The sequence below is a fragment of the Stegastes partitus genome, unplaced genomic scaffold, assembly GCF_000690725.1.
Source record: "Stegastes partitus isolate 25-593 unplaced genomic scaffold, Stegastes_partitus-1.0.2 Scaffold548, whole genome shotgun sequence".
Taxonomy (NCBI): domain Eukaryota; kingdom Metazoa; phylum Chordata; class Actinopteri; family Pomacentridae; genus Stegastes; species Stegastes partitus.
The window spans coordinates 226,219-251,038 of record NW_007578279.1 but is presented as its reverse complement, the minus strand read 5'-3'; the positions used below and the strand labels follow the sequence as shown (position 1 = coordinate 251,038).

The window sequence follows — 24,820 nt, the reverse complement described above, 5'->3', positions numbered from 1 at the left end:
TTTCCCTTGCTGATCGACAACATACATTGTTTCTTGATGCATGTATATTATTAGTTTTTTTTCACTCAAACCTAACTTCACTAACTACTCACCAGACCATATTCTAGATAGTAAACGATGCATTTGAAAAAATACATGCAAGTATTTTGTTGTGAATTGGAATGAATAGATGTGAGATTTTTGTCATGAGAGGGTTCAGAAGACTTCTGGTTTCAGCACACTTAAGCTCTCCTACCCTACTTCTACAAATAGTGGGACCTTAATGACATAGCAAGTAGATAAAATCTTATTGGCTTACCTAGCACCTTGCTAAAGCTGGTTAGCTTCAGGTTAGAGAGCAGAGATCAGTTTATTATGCACAGTATTTGGAGAGACTTCAAAGCCAATAATCCCAATGCAAAGGTAAAATGCTGCTGTCTGTTATAAACACACACAGTCAAAAGTGACAAAAATGTACCTTCTCATGAAACATATCCTGTGATCATTTCAAATGGGCATGTGAGGCTTTAGGTTTAATATCTACACTCTTATCTGCAACTATAAACATAATAGTTTTCCTTCAGTTCATGTTAATAAAGCTTACTTACCAGAGAATGCTTTAGTCAGACAGCTGTGTGGAAATGCAGTGCAGCCTGTAGAGCAGGATTCATTATGTCTTTTCCATATATGGCAACAAAGTAGAAATCTGCCATACAAAATGCCAAAGTGTAAAACAATAAGAAAGGAAGAAATACTTAAGTCCTTAGCTTAAAGTTGCAACTTCATCTGTGAGTAAAAGTAGAGAAGTATTATCAGTGTAATGTAAATTATCAAAAGTAAAAGTAATGAAATTGTTGCTGTGCTATACTGTCTATATTAGTAAATGTTATCACATACATTTATGCATGTATTTATTGCATTTTAATTATAAAGCTGGTTCAAGATGGAGCTAACCATGTTCCTATACTGTTGTAAAATAAATGTAAAATAACCTTCCCATTCCATCCATAGTGCAGTATATAGTAGAATAAGATAGAGAAGTATTATCAGTGTAATGTAAATTATCAAAAGTAAAAGTAATGAAATTGTTGCTCTGCTATACTGTCTATATTAGTAAATGTTATCACATACATTTATGCATGTATTTATTGCATTTTAATTATAAAGCTGGTTCAAGATGGAGCTAACCATGTTCCTATACTGTTGTAAAATAAATGTAAAATAACCTTCCCATTCCATCCATAGTGCAGTATATAGTAGAATAAGATAAAAAAAATTTTTTTTTTTTTTTAAAACCTGAAGAAAGCATGACTATATTCAAGTACAAATTTTGAACAAATGTGTTTTCATTAGTAACAACGGACATTTTGTTTTTTGACAAGGCTACTCTACATTTCTATATATAAAACCAATACGTAAACTATTGATAAATAGCTAATAATAACAGAAACATACACATGAATATGATTGTTTACGTTGACCGTTCATTTAATCTAAAGTAAAGCAATAGAAATGCAAAAGATGGGAAGACAAGGTGACATGGAATACTGGAGCTAATACAAGCCTTTTGTTAGTGGCATCTTAAGCATATATAGATATATATTTTTATTTCACTGTCAATTTGGCATGAATATCTGGTAAACAATATTAGATGTGTTTACGTGTCTTTGTGTGTTTGTATTCTTGTGTGTGTTTGTTTTGTGAGACTGGAGATTGGCAAGGCCACTCAAGTCTATATGTGTATGTATGGAAAACAACAACAACAGCAGCAGCAGCAGCAATCATACAAAACAAAGTATCAAATATGAGATGAAATAAAACACATTTTTTTAAAAAACAGCAAAAAAATAAATAAAAAATTCAAACTGATGTAGCTAGCTTATCAGATGTGAGTGTAAATAACACTTTGTGGCCCCAGTGACAAAATAATATAAACATAAATAACCACTGATAGGCTGTAAATGAATGTTCAGTGCAGTTGCGTGAGAAAAAGATTAAATGCTAACCTCTTCCGACAGATGGCAGCAGACATACGTGCGGCGACTCTGCCGGCTCTTTCCATTTCTATGACAACAAACGCTTTGGACAGAGATTTCCGTGCTCCACATAAGCAGATTGAAAAGCCTTATGGGTAATGAGTTCTTTCGTGACGTCGTATGTCCCACTTAGCTGTAGTGACAGTTCAACAAGTCACTACATTTCCCAACATGCACTGCCAGCAGACAGGCGCCCTACCAGCTGATTGCGTAGGACGGTTCAGCTGTTTCAAACGAGACTATTTGGTCTTCAAAATAAAAGCGCACCGGTCCTGATATTTTAGGGCAATGTCGATATTTTTTTGCACTCTACATATATTATCAAAATGTATGCTATGTTTTTATGTCGATGTGTAAGCAATGCACAATAAATCTGCTCCCACTCGCGGTCCGAAGCCTATTTTGATCGAGCGGCGTTTTATTTTGAAAGTGAGAATCCTGTCTTGGCAGTTGGTACTCCTGCTTCGGCGCTATCGCTCCGACAAGCCGGGGAGAGGAGGAGAAAAACGCAGGAGCGCAGCGATGGAGCATTTGTAAGAGATACCGGCGGACTCCGCTGACGAAGATAAGCGAACCGAGTCACCTACATGACCAAAGAAACGGGACCGGCGACGAGAAACGCAAACGTAACAATCATGCAATTTAAATACAGACGAATCTGAGCAACCGCCTCTTCTTCAAGGTTACACCGCTTGAAGACGCCCCAGCATCCCTCTTGTCGCAGATCAGCTAGCGCACACGTTGGTTGATCGTCACCTGGCTGCCGATCATGTCCGTGGAAGAGCACTGGTACACCGACGCTATGCTGCTGCTGGAAGCCGGGCCGGAGTGTCTGCGGGCCGAGATCGAGCGTCTCTCCCGGGAGCTGAGTGAGACCACGAACGAGAAGATCCAGGCGGCGGAGTACGGGCTGGCGGTGCTGGAGGAGAAGCAGCAGCTCAAACAGCAGTACGACGACCTGGAGATCGAGTACGAGGCCGTCCGACAGGAGCTCGACCAGCTGAAAGATGTAGGTTATTTTTCATTTTATTTTTAATCACAGAATAATCCTGGGAAATTCTACCAATATTATAGCATTTGCAGGCCCTGCAAAACAACCCGTACATTTTATTAATATTAGGGCGTAACTAATACCTAGTTGAGACAGTAAATATTGAGTTTCAATTGATTTTGCCATTTCCATGATATTTCTTTACTCTCATCAGTGCAACATTTATACATAGGGGCTATAAAGGCATCCCCTTCCCATCCTGCAAGGTCAAAACTGCAAGCTGAGGAGGGGATGCTTCCCCTGATGGCTGCTCCACACCCCACCCCCCTCCACACTCAGGGTGTCCCCCACCTTTATTTATTCATGCAGATCTCATCGCCCCCATCTTCAAGACATTACTGTCTGGCTTAAAGCATCTAAGCCTGGCCTGCATCCACGACCACTCCTTTAATCATGTCTTAATCACAAGATGATTCCCCATCTGCATATGAATGATCATTGTTACAGGCAGGGATCTGTTATCTTGCTATGACACATAATAGGAGTGACATCTATTTGCATTATTTTTGTTTATTTTTTCCTCTAATGCTGTTCTTCAGGCATGTTTGAGCTTTTTTTTTTTTTAATGACACAAATGCCAAATGCGTTTAGATGTTGGTTTTATGGATAGCTTGTTCTCTGACCTCACTGCTGTGTAAACGGGAATTTCTACTTCAGTTGGAAAGGGCGGGAGCATGTTTGAATTTTAAACTCTCCCGCTCAAAAGAGAAGTGAGTAAGTTGCAGAGGAAACCAGACGAGTTACGGTCTTTTGGGAATGGAAAGAATGTTGAGAGTGATGGCTCAAGCTGCTCTGGTGTGTCAGATAAAGGAGGTGTCTGTTTTACTGAGCAGTGACTGGACTCATTCCTGACTGCTGTATGACACTGTGTCCAGTTTTCTTCTCTAGAGCAGCAGTTTGTCACCGTGTTGTGACATTCAGTTACTCTCCTGTGATTGTTTCTGTGCCCACGCAGTCATGGTGGGGAATAAAAAAGAAAAGAAGAAGCCTGCTTGACACGGGCTTATTCATGGTTGCTCACATCCTCCTTTGAGATCCAGCATTTTCCTGTGTCCCACCAGGCAGAACAACCAATAGCTGAGAATGCTCACTTCATGATGAATCCCTTAGTGCCTTTGCCAGAAATCTGCTCATCGCTTCTTTGGGTTTTTGAGACCCATACAGAGATGTTTTCCAGCTTTCTGCTTCTCCCTCTTGTCTCTGCTCTTCCTGTGGCCCTCTCCCTCTCTCTCCTTCTCTGGTGGTTGTTAAAATAGAGAGGAGGAGGTCTTTGGGCTGTCTCAGCAACTCCATTTTCCCATGCATTCTTTTGGCGAGAGGGTCTAGCTCTGTGACAGAGAATGACAGCAAAAAGCTCTGAATAGAAGAAACTGACTAAAAACGGCAGTCTAAAAGAGTAACCATGGCAGCAAACAAGAAGCAAATAAAAAGAAACAGGGAGATTTTCTTAGTTTTTCGAAATATGCCAGTTTTTTGTTGGTTGTTTTTTTTTTTAAATAAATGAAGCTGTCACTGGGGGCCTTGTTGCATGATTTTATCTGGGCCTCCTTCTGTTTCATAGTGGAGCACAAACATCCGTCTGTGTGGGTAATAAACTCAATTGTTTGCTGAGAGCCGTGGCAGACGTCCTTTCTTTTGCCACAGGGTTGGGTTATGTTGGTTGCAAATCACTGATCAGATTGTAACCTTCAGAAGACTATAGCAATGTTCCTTTATCCCATTACCCCCAACTCAGCCTCTGTATGAAGGGCAGAAGTGATGCAATCACAAGAGAAAAACAAACACATTCTTCTGACAGCCCTCTCCTCTTCCTCTTTATTGTCTGCCCTTGAACCTTAGGTAGCTTATCTCGTGCTTGCTCCCAAGCAAGCACAAGATAAGCTACTGTCGCGAAAGGGGCTAAATAGAATGACAGTGGTCGGTTTCCACACACAATCCACACTTTTAATTCAAGCTATCCTTGCAATTGTGAAAAGAAAAATGCCATATCAATTGGCCTCACAGCCCCTTTTGTTACTCTCATATGTATGTGGGACATTTTTGTAGGTCAGACTGACCATTTTGTTGCCAGCTGAGCTGTGACAAAAGCACATATCTTTAGTCAGGTGTAAATACCACATTCTCTTTAGTACACAGCTACTATTTACTCTGATGACGGCAATGTTTGGATGTTCCTTCTCTTTTTCGAGGACTTAGACTGGAATGGATTGTCTGGGAGATTTACAGAGTTGCTTAACACAGAATCCTCTCCAGTGACCCCAGAACCTCTCTCCTCACTTGCTGGCATGCACAAACACAACGCAAAAGAAAATGGTTCAGATTTACGAGTATTAATAGTGCTTTAAATGCCCACATACCACTCTCTTGTCTCCTCCTGCACCTAAACACTCAATTAGAAATCATCATGACAGTGGGCAAACCTCCCCTGTCGTTTAGCCAGTCCTCGCCCCGTCACCCGTCCTCGGACAGGGCACTAATATTCACACACGCCCACATACACTACTCTTGAGGCAAGAAGATAGAGGAATTCTGTGCATGGCGGTTGCTTAGTAACAGCACAGCTCTGTGCCTTAATTTGAACAGCTTCCTCAGCAGGTGCTGTTTTCTCAGTGTGTTTGTGGGGGACTGCTGAGGGATGAGCTTAGAGCTAGCTCGAGCACTGCATGGCAATTGGCTGGACGTCACCATGCGCTGGTTAAAATTCATAGAATGTTCCTATCTGTCCTCTGATGTAGAGCTCGTTTGTATGTATAATATATTTGATGGGCTGTCATTCCCACATTTGGGAGCGTGTCAGCCCTTCTGCTTTTCCTCTGTCTCATTCACTATGTAGCCCTCCAACCACAAAATTAGCCTCCAATTATTGACAATTCTCTGTTGGAGTACACTGTAATTCAGCCCCTATCCATCGTTTAAGTCTTTCATTGTGCCGAGAAGCGGTAAAGCACTAGGCTGATTGCATGTAGTGACAGTCACCATTTCCTTGCGGTCCAGAAATAGTGCTCTACCCCACAGAGTGATCCATCTGCTGCTACATTACAGTGAGCCATTTGGCCCACTGCCCCACTGCTACTTTCTGTAGCTCTGGACTGCAGCACTACTAAGAATTTATATGCCCGCTTTCCTGATCAGGCATTGTCCAGATTTTTGAACACACGATATACTAACTCTAAAGTCAACAACTGATTTGCTCACTCTTTACACAGTTCTCTGGGAAAGACACACTGGTATGCCTGGCTGCTAATGAAGATAAGGCCGAGCTGTGTGCACTTGTACCCTGTTATCACACAGATTGCAGAGTACAGCTTCAGTCACAAGTAGCTAATGACATTATACGACACTCTAGCAGCGTAAGAGCGTAAGGTTAAGGTGGCGTTCCTTCAGCTGCTGTTGATATACTTAATTTAAGCCACTCACAGATGACATCATGTGCCACATCTCCAACTGCTAATGCAGTTCTGAGGGATGTACAGGATCCTGTATACAGTCTGTGCCTGTATGGCGAACTAGTTACTGGGCTTGATGTTTAGCCCCACTGTCTGTCTTTGGCCTGTGTGAGTGTAATGAGATAGAACACAGTGGTCACACAAACGTCATCTGCTGTCAAAAGACAAAAGGCTCATTGAGCGTCTCGTCTTCACGTTTAATTCATTTTTTTCCCCCTGATACTGGCCCTTTCTTTTCCAGATTACAGACTCTTAAGACAGTGGTATTTGACAAAGGCCTGTAGCTGCTTTGGTCCTTGTTGCATTATGGCAAGTGTCAGCGACCACACTGAAGTCCCACACAGACCCTCGTCCCTGCCCTCAGAGCTCCATCAGTACAGCAGCAGCTTTGCACTGTGTTGTGGAATTCAACCAGAACAATCGGAGCGCTAAATATTGTTAAACTCAGTCGAACCTGAGCTCTCTGTGCTCGGCCCTCTGGCCCTTTGTGTGTTTGAGCCCACTGGGGTTAACTGGTCTTGAGTGTCACAGATGAAGAGAGGGTTAAATGGCAGCAGAACACAGTGTATGACAAAGGCGAGATTGAGAGAGGCGTTCCATTGTGGCTACATTTGAAAGGATTGGTCACTTTTGTCCCTTTTGAAATGGCAAACCGCTAAAGGATATATCCCAATGTCCTTAAACAAAGCTATCTGCTGTGACTCTGAGCCCTTTCTGTGGTGTTAAATGGGATGGATGCTGATTGGACGTCAGTAGAAAATACGAGGAGGACACAAAACCCATCTGGTCCCTTATATGAAGAGTCGTAAACAGTCAGTCTCTTTTTATTGGATTGTCACGCCAAGCTATGTTTCATTGACAGCTGCTTCACTTCTAAAATATTTCCTTCATTTCCTCATATCTCAATTACTTCAGCCAATATTGTTGCTTATCAAACTTCCAGCTCCTGTAACTCCAAACCTTCCTCACAGCCTTTTAGACAACTTACTCAATCGTTGTTTCATTTTCCCTGGGCTTTTGATCTGTGTTTGGTTATGTTATCTGAGGCCTATTATATGCTAAACCTTTCAGCATTGTTTTGGGGTTTTGCCCTTTTATCCATAAATTCTTTTGCCGGATGGCAAGACTGCAGTTAAGGGGTAATCTTTTCTAAATGGCACTAAATAAAGTCCCAAATCCCCTACCCTCCGGGCGTAAGAGGATGAATCCCAGCCGCTATGCACAGGGCTTACGGCAGTCTGGGAGTCTGCCAGGCCCAGGCGCACTCATTAGCAGCTTCCATAGCCAGGAACAGATAGGTGCGTTTTGGGGTAATGCTGCACAGACGCTGTCAGGTGCTGTTGGGAAGCTGCCCTGTTCTTCCTTGTCTGGTCAACTGGCCTACTCCTGCGTCTGCCAAGCTTCACAGTCTGTTCTCCGAGTGCTGTCAGGCCTGGCAGTCTCCTATATGAATTCGTCTCGATAAATATGTGCAAATTATTGCAAAGACCACCCACGCAGTAGTTTGACAACAAATTCCCACCGTCTCTTTTAAATTTCCAGACAGGTTGGTTTATTTACATGATCCAGCTGCATCAACAAATGTTGCCTTTTGCGTTAAAGAAGGTCGACCATATGGCACTGTGGTGTAATGAAAGAATCATTCCACCTAGTTTTAGGTAAAGTGACCCACTGCTCATCCAGAATGATTTTAAAAGCTTTTGTCCTTAACTCCAATAAACAAAATACCCTCAGCACCCATCCACAGTTCAAACAGAGGCCACATTTACTCTGGCACACTACTGGATGGCAGTTTTAGGTATCCAGGTCTCAGTAAGTAAATTGTTTGGGCTGCTTGGAATTTTATTAGGCTTTACTTTTAAAGAATGGAGTGTTTGTGCAGGGTGTTTAAATAAAAAGAACCTCACGTTTGCGGGGAAGGTGTTGAAGGAGCATGTGTTCAGTACTCTTGGTGTGTAGGCTGTTTAGATTCCTTAATGAAACTACATTTTGTTCCTCCACAAGCCTTTCAGAAATTGTGACTGCTTATGGGGATATGATCCAATTGTGTGTGCGTCATCAAGTCACACTCTGAGAAACTTCCTTCTGGCTGCAGTAAATATGGATGAAGTTATTAGGTAATCCAAGTGAAGTATGTCAATAAAACTGACCTGTAATACAGTGGCTCATTTTGAGTATTTATTATCCTTAACCTTTGGTATTATAAGGCCTACAGTTATGGTTATGATACAGCTAAATTGCTATATTTTGTCCTCATTTTCAAAGATTTCTTCTAAGTTAGAAGTTCATGCGGTGAAGCCCTATGACAGCCCAGCAGGGTCATGACTCTGCTCGTGTAATCCAATTACTGAAGACTAGGGCCAGATCAGGCTGGAGCGTGGGCTAAAAGCAGGGGATGAGGTCATAGTAATGACTGTATCCCTCTGACAATGCAACATGGTTCACTCAGGCAAAAGGCCAGTCCCCAGTTTTCCCTCTTCTACTGACTATAAACAAGTATGAATCTATCAACAAAGAGCGCAGTGTGAAAGCACGTGACCGAGCTAGATGTGTCTGTGTGTTTGTGAAAGAAACACAATAGCTTCTTCTTCCTTCACGCCTTCATCTCCAGTTTCTTTATTGTACAGTTCCATTGTGTCTATTGGGTCACATCTTTTACCAACTTTTTGCTTTCATCATTAATATGTCTATCAACTGTATAAGTATTATTTTTTAGCTTTTCTTTTTTTTTTTTTAAAGAAATAAACACAGTTCGTGTTGTGAAACAAACACTAATTTGTATGTTACCTAAGTTTGCTACACGGTAACACTACCTTGCTGTTTCAGCTTTTGGTAACTCAAGACACCATGTTACATAAAGACCGTGAAAGATACTCTATTTCCTGATCAAACACATGGTCCAGTTCGCTCCAGGCTCTTGAACCGCTGTTCATTATAGGCCAACATAACTAACCCACCGCAGTTGTGTTGAGACTGTGGCGTCTTATGTAAATAGGTGACTCAGTTTGCCGTGTGGGCAGAGCAGAGGTTTGTGACTGTTATAGTTATAAATCTTGCCTGCATCATTCCTTTAGAGTTGGTAGATTAAACCTGTAGGCTATATCAGATTGCCCACAAACCTTTGTTATCTTCTCTTCTCGGAATCCAAGTAACATGACTGACACCCTTTTATAAAACATGCTGAAGGCCACTAAAGGCGTGTTTATGGCTTTGTGTTTGGATTATAAATCTCTGCTTGGGGTTTTTTTTCGTAATTATAAGGACAGAGTCTAGAATATGCCGAACTCCATCAAATCTTTTGTTTCCTTCTATTGAAATGCAGTCAGAACTCGCCCCCCTCCCTGCCCACAGCTGTGCATCCTGTTTACTTGCGAGGAGTCTTTTTATAGGGGATAGGAAGCGTATGAAATATGTTTCTGTACCGGACCGGACATCTTCCCGTGGATCAGAGGAAGTGGCCACATGTGGTTTATCGGGCAAGTCACTTCTGTCACCTCTGATTAACAAGGATTAAGTCTCCACACAAAAGATTTTTTTTTCTTACTGATAGCAATACACTTGCCTGTCTTGGTGTGTTACCATCAACACTCATTATGCAGCATTTCCTTTCACTGTGTGCTGTACATGTCCACAGCAACAGAGCAGGAACTGAGATTCAATAGCCTTTGCAGTCAATGTAGCTGGAGTAGTTCACATTAGTTTGCACCTCAAAAACTGGCCATCAGTACAAGAGCTGAGTTAAGTCAGATTTGCTCGGTCATCAACTGACTTATCAAACATTCCAGATGCACTGGAAACTTTCTAAACTTGACTAAGGTGGATTTGTAAGTTATCAACCCTTCTTCTCTCAGCACAGTGAGATTTTTCAGTTGTTGATGTCCTCTTAATGACTATTCTGGTGGTCTGAAGTCTGAAGTGGTGGTGCAACATCCATTTGCATCTATGACAGGCAGTAATAAACTTGGGGTAGCTACCAGTAGACAGATGGTGGGTGCCCCTACCCCACCCCTTGATAAGCACAAAGGGTATGACTTACTCTACCCATAACCTCCCCCTTAAGATGAGTTTTATTTGCAGTTTGTCCCAGGGCACTCTCTGGTTTGAAGCAGCAAATGATAGAGATCAGGGATGAGATGTAGACAGATATGGTTCTCTGATTACACGAGCACTTTGTGGCACACCCTTCTCTGGTTCCTCTAAAATTCTACATTGTCCAATTATTCACTGAGTGACAGAGTTGTTAATGAAAGCCAAAGTCAGACTCCTCTTTTTAATAGACCCTCTATTCCAACATTAGCAAACCCAATTTCAAAGGGCTGTCCCTTCACCCTGGGGGTCTTTTTAACTTCAACACCGCTGTGCAATCAGGAAACAGCGGTACGTCTGCATTCTCCCCGCACGCCGTCCTCCCTCCCTTCCCCTTGCTCTCCCCCTCCCCAGGCTCTTATTGTAAATAGGCTAGTGGGTCTGGGTCCCCCTGTCGCAGTGTGCAATACCCAAGTCTCACGGAGTCCACACTTTGAAACCCTCAGGCATGGTTGATCAGGGAGAAAGAGGGAGGAATTGGGAGTGGGGAAAAGAGTGAAGGGAGGGGAGATAAGGAAGACAGACTTGTATAGTATAGGCAGGGGGGGATTGCAGTACAGCTATAACAACATTGGAGTTTGGGGTTGGAGAGATGAAAGTGAGGAGGGTTTTTAATTGGATGTGTGCCAGTCTCTCATGGGTCCTTGAGAAATGGGGATTGGAAACAGAAAAAGTGGAGAGAGATTTTTTGTGGGAGGGGCACTGGGCAGAGCAGGGGTTTCCTGTGGGAACCAGCTTGCTCTCTTTAAGATGGGAGAAGAATGGAGTTCTGCAATCAGCTGGCCTTAATGAGTTTAAAGTGCTGGGACTAAACAGCTCTATTTTTCTTTTTAGTAGGATCAAAGCTTAATAAATGTGTATCTCTTTAACAAGCTGGAGGCTTTTTTCCAACATTTGTTCAGCATTCACTTAAGGGCATTGTATTTTGGCTCATCTCATGTTTGTTGTCATTATTTTTACTTGAATGCTCTGTTGTCAGAGAGCTTTGGGTATTGTAGAGATAACCAAGTGTTGTTTGAATATGGAATTAAAGAACTATTGTGTGATGCAAAGCGAAGGCAATAACAACTGCTTGGTCTGAAGTACTTGTGTAAAGTACAATGTGCACAGCGGTGGCGATCATACTGAGCCCTCACCTTTATTCTTTACGAACTGATATGGCCTCATGTGGAAGACCTGTCAGCCTGACACAAGAATTAACCTCAGTGCTAGAGAACGTGTGCACACTCAGTCACAAACAGGATTTAATTACTGCAAATGGGGAAGGGTGGTCATTATTCTCTGTCTGGCCAGGAGCAAAGGCAGAACGCCCTCCCCAAGCGACCATATTCTGGGTTTGGGAGGGTGGATGGAGAGGTAGGAGAGGGGAAACAAGGGGTAGCACATGGAAATAACTGAGATTACTGAGAGATTGGTTATCGCTAGAGTGGTGGTGACAGTCCATCAGGAATGATGAACAGTTGTGTCCTAGAGGCAATGTTTGATGCATCTTAGACCTCAGGAAAAAAGGCAAATCAGGTTCCTGCAATCCCTCCCCCATTCTGTCACTCTTATTGATTAGGCGTGTCTTGGCACTAATGGATGGATCTAGGATGGTGAAGGGAACGGCTTTTCGGTCATATTAATAAATGGTTGTTGGTAAGGTTTCTTCTGTAACTGAGAACAAATGCACAAACAGACAGATTCAGTGCCTACTTCTTCCTCCCCTTTTCTTTCTAGAAACCTGATCTCACGTGCGGGTTTCTGGGTCTGAGTTCACAACTGTAAGCATGTGTCTGTGTGCGTATGGCCCCAGCTGCAGCCCCAGCTGCTCCCCATGTCTGCCATTTATATTACTAACAACAAGGGGCTGTTCCGCTGTGGAAGTCAAACGGGAAGGTTCTGCAGGGGATCAGGGTCCTTTGGGAACTAGTCTAAAACACACACTTTCAATCTGATTCACTGCTTGTTTACTGTGATGAAGACTTGATCAGATAGCGAAGAGCAAAAACAAGAATACTTCAAAGCAACCGCAGACCAGCAAGCTCTTTGTGCAAACAGATCTCAAATTGGAGAGGCACGGGACCAGAGAAAGAGGGAGGAGAGCAAGCTGTAGTGGGCTGGGCTCTGAAACAGCCATCTGTGTCAGTGGCACCTCTTTGCCTTGCCTTTACTGACCGCCTCTCGCTCTGTCACTGTAATTGCCATAGTAACCATAACAACGGCTCTTCCCCTGGGGTGCCTGGCGCGTGGACCTCGGAGATCTCATCCAGGCAGTGTGTCAGGCAGAAAGGGAAACCGACCGGCTGACTACAGGCAGGCACAGATAAGGCGGTCTTTGCATTGCAAATGATTGAGGCAGTGAATACCCAAAGCTGCCGCTGGTAGAGAACATTGCAGTGATATGAACATCGATAAAGATCCCAGATTCTGGCTCAGGCGCTGATATGGTGGTGCGGAGCATCTGTAGGGACCTATTGAATCTCTGCTTTCTCTTGAGACACTCTGTGGCTTATTCCTCCATTCTGTAGCAGAATTAGCATCTGAACAATAGACCCAACAAACAGAGAGGGATAAACAGATCCTTACTTTGTTTAATTGACTGCTAAGATTAAATACTGGAGCATACATTAAAACCTTGTGGGGTATCTCTCCAAGACAGAATACACATCATTTCAGAAAGCAGAAACAAAAACAGTAACCCAAGTCAAGACAAACCTTTTCAGGAAACATTTAACTGCACCAAAACCTGCTTTTTTTCTGTAAATGTTGATATTGGAACGTGGTTTGTTTTTTAAGACTTGGCTTCTATTTCACCCATGGGTGGCATTTTCTCATTGAGACTGCGTATCTGTGTCATGTATAGTTTGTCTTCATTTTATATATTATATTTGCTAAATAAATTGTGCACAGATGCAGGTTCTTTAGCTCTCTGCTCGGGGCATAATTACTGTTTTTACGGAGTAATAACACGGGAGCCAGTCTGCGAGCAACCGGAGTAAAGAGCTTTCGGGCTGACACAGACAGTGTAATGATAGTGGGGGCCCGGGTGTCCTCCTTTTGCAGGTGTTTCGCCTTGTAAAGAATATCAATTTTCTCAGAGATCCAGTCTTTGTGGACGTATAATGAATATAGATTAGCAACATGTTTGAACATGAAGTCTGATCTGACCAAAGACCGACTTCACACAGAATTTCTAATGCTGACTCGAGATTAGTGGTCTGTGTGAAGTCGGAATAAAATATGACATGTAGTTTTCCCCAGTCGGATCTGATGGAAGCACTAACTAGTGCCTAATCATTACAGCCTGATGTAAGCAGGGAGAATTTATGTAGCAGCTTTGTATTACGGAGCTCATGCTGCCCAATTATGCTATTCTGATATTTTTTATGGTTAGAGATGACTTCTTCAGTGAGGCGTGTAAAGGGCCTCATGAGTCTGATTAGTACATTGCTCTTACACAGAGACCCTGGTGTGTGTGTGTGTATGTGTGTGTGTGTGCGCATACATGTGTGTGCTTTAATTGCATGTGTCTACCTTCTCCCTATAGCTCCATCCCCTCTGGCTTTCGCTAGTGTTCTTTCCTGCTCTGCAACACAATAGATCCACAATCTGGCACAGCTTTGTGGCTGCTTTCTGGAGGTTCACGCCCTCCAGGTCTCATGATGGGAGAGTAACATTCAGCCAACCTACTTGAGGCAAAGTTGAAGGAGGTGTGCATCTCATAAACTCACATGCATGCATGTTCCTCTGACCTCAGCTGTCTTGTATTCTCTATAGAGTAATCCTTGCCGTTGGCATGCAGTGCACCGCCTGTATGTGTTGACAGCGTGAGTTTCATGCAGTGTTTGTGGAACCCCTATGAGGCTTTGAACATTCGCCTCTTCCTCCTCAGATGGGAGAACAAGCCTCAACACGGCTAGAGTATCAGGTGCTGCAGTATGGCTCACTGCAGGGCACACTGGTAAAATTGGAAATGGGATGTGCGTATGTGTGGGGAGTCTGCGAAATTGCCCAGGCCTGTGTGCGAATAATAGCCCAACAGCTCTGTGCTATGCAGTGAATCAATGTGGCTCCGTGCCAGGCAACAGCTAATATCACTGCCTCCCTTATTCGCATTTATCTCACCCTCGCCTTGCTTCTCTTTTTGTTTGGCACAAACAACACCTTGCATAGATTTAAATGTTAAATATAAAAGTGTCTCCCACGTACTCTAGCATTGCTCTCATAATTTTGCTTCGAGAAATGTCCAAATTTAGAGTTGTTGATGTGGTGAGAAGCTGTCAGCACAGCAAGGAGCTTAACTCCCCACTGCAAGAAAGCAGTGAAGAGTTAATCATAACCACTACGGATTTGTCAAAGGATGAAAGGAAATATGTCTTTTCATTTCCTTCCCTCCCAAGACTAAAGTCTGAAGTAAATAATTAGCTACTCTGTTACTCATTATAGCAAATGTCATTGGCTTTGGTACATGCACAAATCAGCAACTTATTAAATTGAGTTAACCAACTACTGCCATGTGATACAGATCGCATTCCTGACACAATCATGTTATACAGCCAGTTGACGCGAAGAGCTATTATGTGCCAGACAAATAAATGAAGTGTAGCGTAGTGAGGCTGTTTTGTGTTGAGCACCGGGTCAGCCTGAAATGCTAGGTCATATGTATGTGTTGCAGGAAGCCGCTGATTCGCCAGTTGCATTTTAACCTCACGCCCCAAGAGATGTGCATTATGAACGGTTGATAGTGGACGGCTAAATATAGAATCGACACAAACCTTGAAGCGATTTGTCTTTATTTCAAGGGTTTGCTGGCTGCGCAGTGGCCTGTGAGCAGAGATGCAGAAACGGACGGAGAGAGAGGGAAAACGAGAGCGTGTCTGTTTATCATCGCAAAACTGCGACTCCACGTGAGCTGTAGTTCACGAGGCAAGAGAGTCCATTCACTGTGTTTGTTTTCTCTTCCTGCTCCACCTCTCTTCCTCTGCAGTCGCCTACAATGGCAGCTCGAACAGTGACCAGCCTTCAGTGTTGCTGAAACGCTGCTCAGGCATCCTGGGGTCAACTCCTGCACCCTGACCATCTGTATGAGTAACTAAAGTGATATGATTAACACAGCGGTATATTGTTCAGCTTTCGCCACAGGCCGTCATAGCTCAAGAATGTTGCTGGAGAGACTGAAAATTTCAGCTCAGCGTCAGCCCACGCTTGCTAAGTCTTGCCAAATTCATATCGCATCTCGACATCTCGTGTGTGTCGTCTGTAGGCATGTCTTGTTGTGCCCTATCTGGCATCGTAGTGAAACTACTTCATTTCTATATTCTGTTGAGGGTTGTTCATCCACCAAGAAAAAAATACACTGGGGTTAATTATTTCCTGAGACTTTAAAGGAGCTGTCTGGCTCCCTCTATCTTTTCCCATCACCATTTCTGTCTGCATTTCCTCCTGGTCTTCAGGCTTTACTTTCCTGCTAGAGCCAGGATGTGAGACCACAGGGGGTTAAATGGAAACTTAACAATGAGATGATTAGAACTGAACCATAGATAGAAGAATCAGATCCAAATCCAAGGTTTTCTAATTGGGTTTTGGTCCTAAAGCAGGGGTTTTCTCAAAGCCTCACTCATGTCTATTGAAATTCTCCTGACCTCTTACTTAAATCCAGCCTTGTGTACAGCTCTTGTGTATTAACTGCATTGTTTTGGTTCTCCTTTCCGGAGCGTCTCCTGTAACAGTATCTTCAGAGACCCTTCTTCCTGTTCTCACTTCATACCACGGAAACACTAATCTCTGCCAGCAGAAAAGGAACAGAAAATAGAATTTTAGATGTGCACTTCAGCTCTGCAGAGCCTCTGAGACCGGCTGTATTGATCTTTTTGGTACATGCCAGAGACCCAAAGACCATTTCCCCTGTGCTCTGGGTTTACTGTGTTAGAGAAACATGCACAGGAGGATTCTGGGCTGAGAAAACCAGCGTGAACTCTGTGACCTATATTCTCGCCAACTTTAACGTCCGAGCACAAAGCTGAAGTGTAGTAGCGGCGTGGATCATTCCCACCCCCTACACAGTCCTGAGCAGGGATCACAAAGCAGAGAGAAGCGATTGACCTTTGAGTCCTGATTTGTTTCACCTTCTAATCAGTGGACTTTGCCTCCGAAGGGTGTTCTTGGTCAGATTAAAGGACAATGCAAAGATCACACCATGTGTTCAACACTAGCACACAAGCAGTCGGAATGCATGACTTTCCTGTAAAAAGAACATGCTGTCATAGCAACATTTGTTTCGCTGAAAGATAAACATACAGCGAGTTAATTAAGTGAGTGTAAAGCAAATCTAATCACCAGAGAAACCGAATCTAATCACCAGAGAAACCGGTGTTTTGGTATTGGCTTTATCTGAGGCTAAAAACACAAACAAAGCAGCATTCCTTTAATTAGTCTGTATTCATGCCCCAACAGAACATTCTTTTTGTTAGTCTTATGACTTTGGTAGTTAGATCTTCTGCTTTGTAAGAGATGTATGGGGAAGTAATGAAATCATTCTGATGGCTAACTAAGGTCACGAGTGACTGGACTAATTTTATCAACTCGTCAGTCACATGAAGCATTGGTTTTGTGCTTTGATCTCTAAAGTGAAGCCTATGGTATAAACACCAGCCCAGCAGGGTGTCTAACCTCCATCCATAATGTATGCACTCATCTGGTCTCAGTCATTGTGTTCTGTAGAGGGTTAAATCTCTTCAATTATAAACTCTTCCTCATGTTAGCCACAGTCATCTGTGAGGAAATCCAGTCCAGACAACACGCTAATAACTAAAGACCTGCCTTTGATTAGCTTTACAAGAGATTAATAATCCATGCTCACATGTCCAATGTGAAAACCGCAACATATGGCAAGCTAAAGATGAATTATAAATTGGGTGGGCAGCTCACTGTGAGATTATAGGCTTGGTCGCGTGCGTCCCCAATTTACCCTCCTTTAAAAGTATCCTAAACCCCATGGTTGGGTAGCTGAGATTAGAGGCCTTGGGTCAGTGGGTTTTGACCAGGGGCTCTGCTTGTTTGACAGACAGGCCTCTCGGATTGATTGCAGTCCCTTCGATACCAACGAACCAACCATCAAGATTAAAATGATGGGATTCTGCTCATTTCTGATTGGTTTAATCCTGTCTCTTGTAATGATTTTCTAATCAAATACAACCTCCTGCTGGTAGGTGGTGCAGTTTTTTAGAAGACTAACGGGTGGGGGAAGTATGAGTGGGAGTGTTTCACTAATTTATCAAGAGTCACAGACGTTAGTTGTTTATTAATAATTAACACCCATGTGAACCATGGTTATATAATAAAGCAACTCCCAAAGGGAGTAAGGTAAAGGTGTTTTTATTTGTGTCGACGTCATCAGTTCAGAGTACTGCACTCGTTTGTGAAATGGTCCTGTAAATGTTCATTGGATTATGTGATTGTTTTTATTCTAAATTCTCCTGCAGATTTTTTAAAATTTGACAAAGCAATTTATTATTTGTTCCATTTAATGTCAGAAAATCAACAAAAAATGTACATCACAGTTAAAGCCTGAGGTCAGGTCTGCCTGATGCTTGTATTGTGGGACCATCACCTGAAAATCACAAATTATTTACTTACACCATCACATAAGACAAAGAAACGCAAACCAGATTTTATAAAAAAAGAAACGTCATCAAAATACTTTACCCTGTGATTTTGCTTATCAGTTTATCGTTTAATGATAGCTGTGAATGTATTTACTCTCACTGGGTCAAAGTGTTGGCAGATATAATTGCATCTGTAAAAATCAAAAGGCATTGTGACATTTCTTTTGGTAAATCAGCGCAATTAGTTGTTGCACTGATGTCGTTGTTTGGTTTACCTGTAGAAAGTTTGCCCACAGAAAGATGAGGGTCCTTTTATTTGTTGGCAGATGGCACTAACTTTATCAAACATACCTCTATATAAAGCATATCGTGCCTCAGAGTGATAGCTTATCTGTTCCTCCTCGGTATCTCCCTGCCATCATCTTTCCTGGAATGTGAAAGATATTTTGTCCACCGTGCACAAGACACGCTGTCACTTTTCTGCAGCCCATTCAACTAGTTTTACACATTCACATATCCCTCTAAGTCCTGCAAGTAGGTCAGTTTGACTAATACAAATTTCCTGATTTTTTTTTTTTCCCTCTGTCTAAAGGAATTACTGGGATTAATGCGATACACAGTCAAACAGAGAAAATCCTGCAGCAGCCAGTCACGTGCAGTGTAAATGGGTAGCAGGTCACAGGGAAGAGAGAGTGCACACTGCAGCGCCAAACAAGGTCATATTCAGTGCCTCAGGTGATTTCAGATTACCGCCTGCACTGGCGCTGTGAGGCAAGATGAGAATCAGAATTTCCATCCGATCACTGGCGGGTAGAGGATTGGAAATGAAATCTGTAATCAGGAAGGTGATTATTTAGAGAAGGGAGAGCCTAACCTAGATTCTGCTGCAGTGAAGGTCTGCGTCTGTCTCTCTGTTCGTGTTTTCTGTTACTGCCTTACAGGCTATTAACAAATTAGGGTCAAAATTAAGTTAGCACTAATAATAATAAAACAATCTTTCATTTTACACAAACTGCATGACTGTTGACAGCTTTTACAGAATATTCCCCTACATATGTTAAAAGCCTTAGCTTATATTTCCTTCATAGTTCTTTAATCTTATAAAGTCCATCCCTTTCAGACAGTCCGTAATGTCAGATAGTATCTGGTGACCTTCCCTTGCTTTGCTATGATCTCATAAGGTATTAAGAGCATTAGGATGCAGGCTTCTCATGATCGTTCAGACACTCGTCCATTTGCTCTACTTTTCCTCTTTGGTTTTCCCATCTGTGGAGTCACTGCAGAGCACGTGCAAGAGCGGCCAACATGCTGCAGCTCGAGTCGGGAGAGATGGGGGGGAAACGGGGGGGAAGACGGGCTGATGCAGCCCAGATGGAGCCTAACTGATTATCTCAGCGGCAGTATTTTGGGAGGTTTGCTGAACCTCAGCTGAACCTCAGTAGAACAGATCAGTGTCACTTTAAAATGGCTGAGTCTTAAGAAACCTTCTGTCAGTTGCAATCCTGATGTTTCAAATGTTCATTTCCACTTTAACACTATAGTTTCTAACCAGTGGCTCCTTTTCCTCCTTCACTGTCTCTCCAGGCCTTTGGACAAGCCTACTCTAACCACAGGAAGGTGGCAGCAGATGGGGAGAGCCGTGAAGAGTCTCTAATCCAGGAGTCAGCCTGTAAGGAGGCCTACTATGAGCAGAGGGTCCTGGAGCTGCAGACCGACCTCCGGCAGGCACGCAACGTCCTCACCAACACCCAGTCTGAGAATGAACGCCTTAACACCATCTCCCAAGAAATGAGAGAGGTATGAGGGGAAGACACATAATCTAAATCACACTTGTATATTCCTAGTTTGAATAAGAGCGTAATAAATGAATGAGATAATTCGATCTATTTGGTCAGCTGCAGATGTAGCATGTGAGGATACTTATTCACACTGCTCATATGATTTAAAGCGTCACCACAAGAGGACTGGGTAGAGCCACTTTAAACGTTATTACTACTCTTCTGAATACACTGTACTACAATGGTCTGTTGCCTGCATCAGTACTTTGAAAACAACCTCTGTTCTGAGTTGAAGCAGAGGGCGATGTCTGCTCTTGTTTGCTTGCAGGTATTGAGAACAACAAGGGTTTTTCTTATCGTCTGAAACGTTTCATATCTGAATATGCAGAAAACAAAGACAGATTCATCACGAATCGGCCTCAAGCCATGTATAATTGAGCTCCAGAGGAAAGTTTTTTTTATTGGTTTCCAATGAGTTGTCGAGTACTGATCCAACGGCTGTTAGGATATCCAGCTCTATACTTGCATCTACATTCATTCATGGTTTTAAAGTTCCTGCTGTCCAAATCTGTATTATTTAGGGTGTGATTGCTGAACCATGAATTGTTCAGTTTTCGACATGTTAAGGCAACATTAATCAGACTCTAATGGCTGTAGCAACACCTTGCCTTCAAGCCTCATGTGATGTACTCCACCCATATTTTGATGCAGGGTGGAGTTGTGATTACAAGAAAAATACTGAAGCCATGGGAAATATGTTCTAGTACAAAAGACGACAAGATCCTACATGAATAAATGATCACTCGATTTCTTATTTGAAATAGTGTTTAACCTGTTGCCTAAGCTGTTGCATTAGTGAAGTGTCTCAGTATAAAAGCCCTGCCTCAAACAAGCCCATTTTTTATCCAAACTCTGTCTGGCTGAAGTATGACTTTTTTTTTCTTTTCTTTTTTTTAATCTAAGCATGCCCTTTACAAATTCCTGCAAGCTTCCCAAAATATCATAATGCAGACCTTTATTGTCTGTGCCCCACTTTGGACAATGTCTGACCTCTTCGCTGCTTCCATTTACATATACTCACTGCTAATTGACCTCATTAGAAGAGACAGCAGCACAGTTTAGAGTGGGGTTTGTGTGTCTTCGCCAGTGGTCATGTTGCATGATGATGATGCTGCTGGTGATGATGAGAGGATTGAATTAACAAGAGAGAACAGCATTGGCTGACATCACACTGCAAGCATGTTTGACACAAAGACGGGCAGACGCAAAGGGATGAAAAGAGATGGATGGAGTCTGACAGGGAGGCAGAGGGAGACTCTCACCTTCAGACAGGTTTCTTTGATGCAAAGGTCCATGCTCCCTTGACACTGTAGTCACTACTGGAATAGTAAAGATGGGATGTGAAGCAGCAGCTTCTTTGAAGAGTTTGGCTGTATGATAATAGAAGGTACAGACTTCCCATGCTACATTTACCTTGACTTATTTGATCCTCACAGCTCAGGGTTGCATGCACGGTATTTGAATATCAGACAAGAGGCCTGTTTCCTGCATGGTTTAATTTGTTGCATTTTATCAGTCTTTTATGCAGGAATACTTTGGTTCCAATCACATTTCTGTAATTGCAATTTGGATCCAAAGACTATTCAAAAATCAAGGATTCAAAGGTTGTACATTTTGCAGTTTGACACCAAGCACATCTTATTTGTTTCTCCATTTCTGTAAAATGCTTTCGCTGTGTGGTAGTTAAAAACATGTATCCCTGTTTCTGCACCACACATTTAGCTAGACCACTGTTTTACTGCTCAAGATGGCAATTAGGCAGGTAACGAAAACAAAAGCGACTCCTCTCCTGAGTTTTGGAGCACACCCTGGCAGAACTCACTGCTGTTTTCTGTGAGTCACTGCTTGAGACAGATGTCAGCGGCCTTTCCTACTGAGATTAGTGACAGACTTAAAAATGGCATGTTACTCACAACGACTTAAGTTCTGGAAAGCTCCAAATTCCACTATAATTAGGTCAGCTGCTGCTCAGCTCTGCCTCTAAGTTGGTATGAGTTGAGCATTATCGAAGCCAGATGTGCTCACCAGACGTGTTTTTGAAACGGAGCGCGAGTTCTTCTCTACTAAAGTCGCCTGCAGGCTCCTGTCATTCATCTAGTATCAACTTGAACATTATCACGATTTTGGCTCATGAATAACCCACCTGAGGTTATTTATTTCCAATACCTGTAGTATAAATTTGGATTGAAAGTTGAGTACAGTGTTTGCTGCATATCTGATTTACAGCTGGTGTTACACGGGTGACCTGCATGTTGGCCTTACTGCTGGCGCTATTCCTTTTTATAAACAGCCCATTGCAGTGCCATGGGCCCCGGACAGCTCTAATTGGTTAGATAAAAGGGTCTGGAGTGTAAATTGCGCTATGTATGGGAGATAATGACACCCTTCTAATGGTACAGTGGTGGGTGCTAGGAGTGTGTGGGGCAGGCAAATGGAGGACGCCTGGGCACTGAGGCTGGCATTGTGACTAGAGTGACAGGACTGAATGAAGCCTTTGTCTCCTGGATTTCAAATTAGCCCAGGCTGGGAGAGGAGGAGGGCACTAGGAGACGAAGAGTGGTGCACAAAAGAAAGAGGAGGAGGCCTTAAATCCGTTAGCGAAGGAGAAGGGCTTAATGAGAATAAATTCAACACTAGTGGTGCATGGTCCTGCTTCTCTGGGAGAGCATGGCTAATCATATTAGCAGGGACGGGAATTGAATGACTCAATTTTATCATGGAATGCAACTGACAGTTGGGCTGTAACTGTGGCCCTTTTGTGTCCGGCTGAAAGCACATTTACAAGGTTCTCCCATATGGTTATGATGCATTTAGGGTGAAACCTTTCACGGTGTCAGTGCAGCTGAAAGAAGGCTTGCAAAAAGCATAGAAATCATAATTTGACCGTGTGTTGTTCGCAAATCAGTCATAATTCTGCAGATCTGGCAGCTTCGCTCAGTGTAAATGGATTTTGTGTCTGTATCGGCCCAGTTCATTCACAGTCGTTTTAGTTACAGCATTTCAGCTGGTTACATACGTCACATTTAAACCTCCCAGGCACTCTCTCGTGCCAAAGAATCGAATGTTAGCCCCAAAGCACTGATAAGACCTATTTCACTGCTATGGTGCTGTCTATAGGATTAAACCACCAACAAAGAGCCAGTTACATTGTAAGGAGGCGCACTCTAATAGGCATGACTTCATTAAATTCAATCTCGTGTCATGAGAGGAATGTGCCTACAGTGATGCCTGCCATTATCCTCACAGAATGGGGATCCCCATTGCCTGCTTCTCAGGAAATTATCAAGCAAAGCCGAAGATTAAAAAAAATGCTCAAAACGTTATCAGTTTCACAACCAAATAACATTCGCTCCCACCTCAGCCTCGCCACATAATTGCTTACAGTTCTTCATTTCATTTCCTGAAATAATTCACATGCTTGGATGACTTTTTTTCTCCCACACAAATTGGGGTACTGTGGGGTTTTTTTTGTTTTTTTTCCCAGTTACCATAATTTGGTAGCCATTCAGATGTTAAACATGACTGGTTTTTCCACCTCATTAGCACAGTGGATGAGACTGTTAGACATTAGCCCATCCCTTTTAATTTAAGTGCTGCTTCCAACTGACTGGATTAAACACCTGACAGAGAAGTGGGGGATTGAGACGGGGGAGGTATCTGCATTGATGGGATGAGTTTAAAAGGGTGGAAGAGGGCAGAGGTTTAAGCTCATTGTGAGGAAGACCATTGTGATTATTACAACCAAAAGAAATTTGAATACAAGGCCGCAGGTTTTAGGTGGCGGAATAGTGGAGCAGATGGACACGAGAGCAATTTCAGAGGCTTCACTTTGATTATGAAAAGGTCAGAGTTGAGCGCTACAGAGATCCAAGAAGGGTTGCTCTTTGCTCTGTTATTGTCGTCTGACATGAAGCTAATGTAATAGGAGTCGTAGAGGGCGAGGGGTGTTGATGTCGACTGCCTCATTATTTTTTGTGACATTAATGCCAAGACAAATCGCCTTCTGTCTTTTTGTAGTCAGGAGGAGGGGGCAGTGTGGGAAGACAAGCAGAGAAAATTATTTTTAAATGATGGCTTGAGATAAAAAAAAACAAAAAAAAAACAACCTACTGAATCTTTACAGAATTTTTCCACCGGATGCTGCTACCACTGCTGTCACAATCAGATGCACACCTAGTATCCCTCTTCAGCTGCCTTATGCGTCTTTACGATCGATGGTTATTTTCAGGGTGCGCCTCTAAAAAACATTGAGATGATTTCTATTGATCCCCAATTTTGCTTGTGTCGTGATATCAGCTTTAAGGAAGCTCTGTAAATGTGTTGCTCTTTATTTAAGCCCCTGGATCACTGGACCAAGAGGTTTTTAATGCTGGATCAATCGATACTAATAAATCACACACACACACACACACACATACACACATACAAGGCCTATCCTTCCACTAATGGCTGTAAACACATTTCTCCACTCTTCCCCACTCTCATCCAAATGACCTCAAAATCACCCAATTCACAGTTAAGTGCAGGAGGACACACTTTCACCCTGTGGGCTTTTCCGCATTCGCACACTAGGAAGAGCACCACGAGCCACTCACTCACAGGGTTCCCTTCACTTTTTAGTTTTTTTAATTGTCCTATTGAAAAGTGTGACCTTGGCTGTGTTTTCTCTGCCTAATGGAGTCAGGGGAGGCTGAATAGAATGACAGTTGCTTGCAGCAGAGAGGAGGATGAAAGCAGATCGACTTTCATCCACATTCTTCGCTTTGACAGTAGCAAGATGCCCCTGAGCTTCATTATT

General features: G+C 42.8%; 1 protein-coding gene across 4 annotated transcripts in view; it reads left to right on the top strand.

The window, feature by feature from the left end:
- The first annotated feature begins 2,493 nt into the window (after positions 1-2,493).
- The window catches only part of LOC103361995 (protein bicaudal D homolog 2-like), a 42,650-nt gene continuing 20,323 nt past the window's right edge, over positions 2,494-24,820 (top strand). For all 4 annotated transcript variants that reach the window (XM_008288235.1, XM_008288234.1, XM_008288232.1 and 1 more), the window contains exons 1-2: positions 2,494-3,024; positions 19,769-19,981. In XM_008288235.1, coding sequence (XP_008286457.1) covers positions 2,785-3,024; positions 19,769-19,981 — 453 coding nt within the window. In that variant the 5' untranslated portion in view covers positions 2,494-2,784. The remainder of the gene's footprint in view (positions 3,025-19,768; positions 19,982-24,820) is intronic.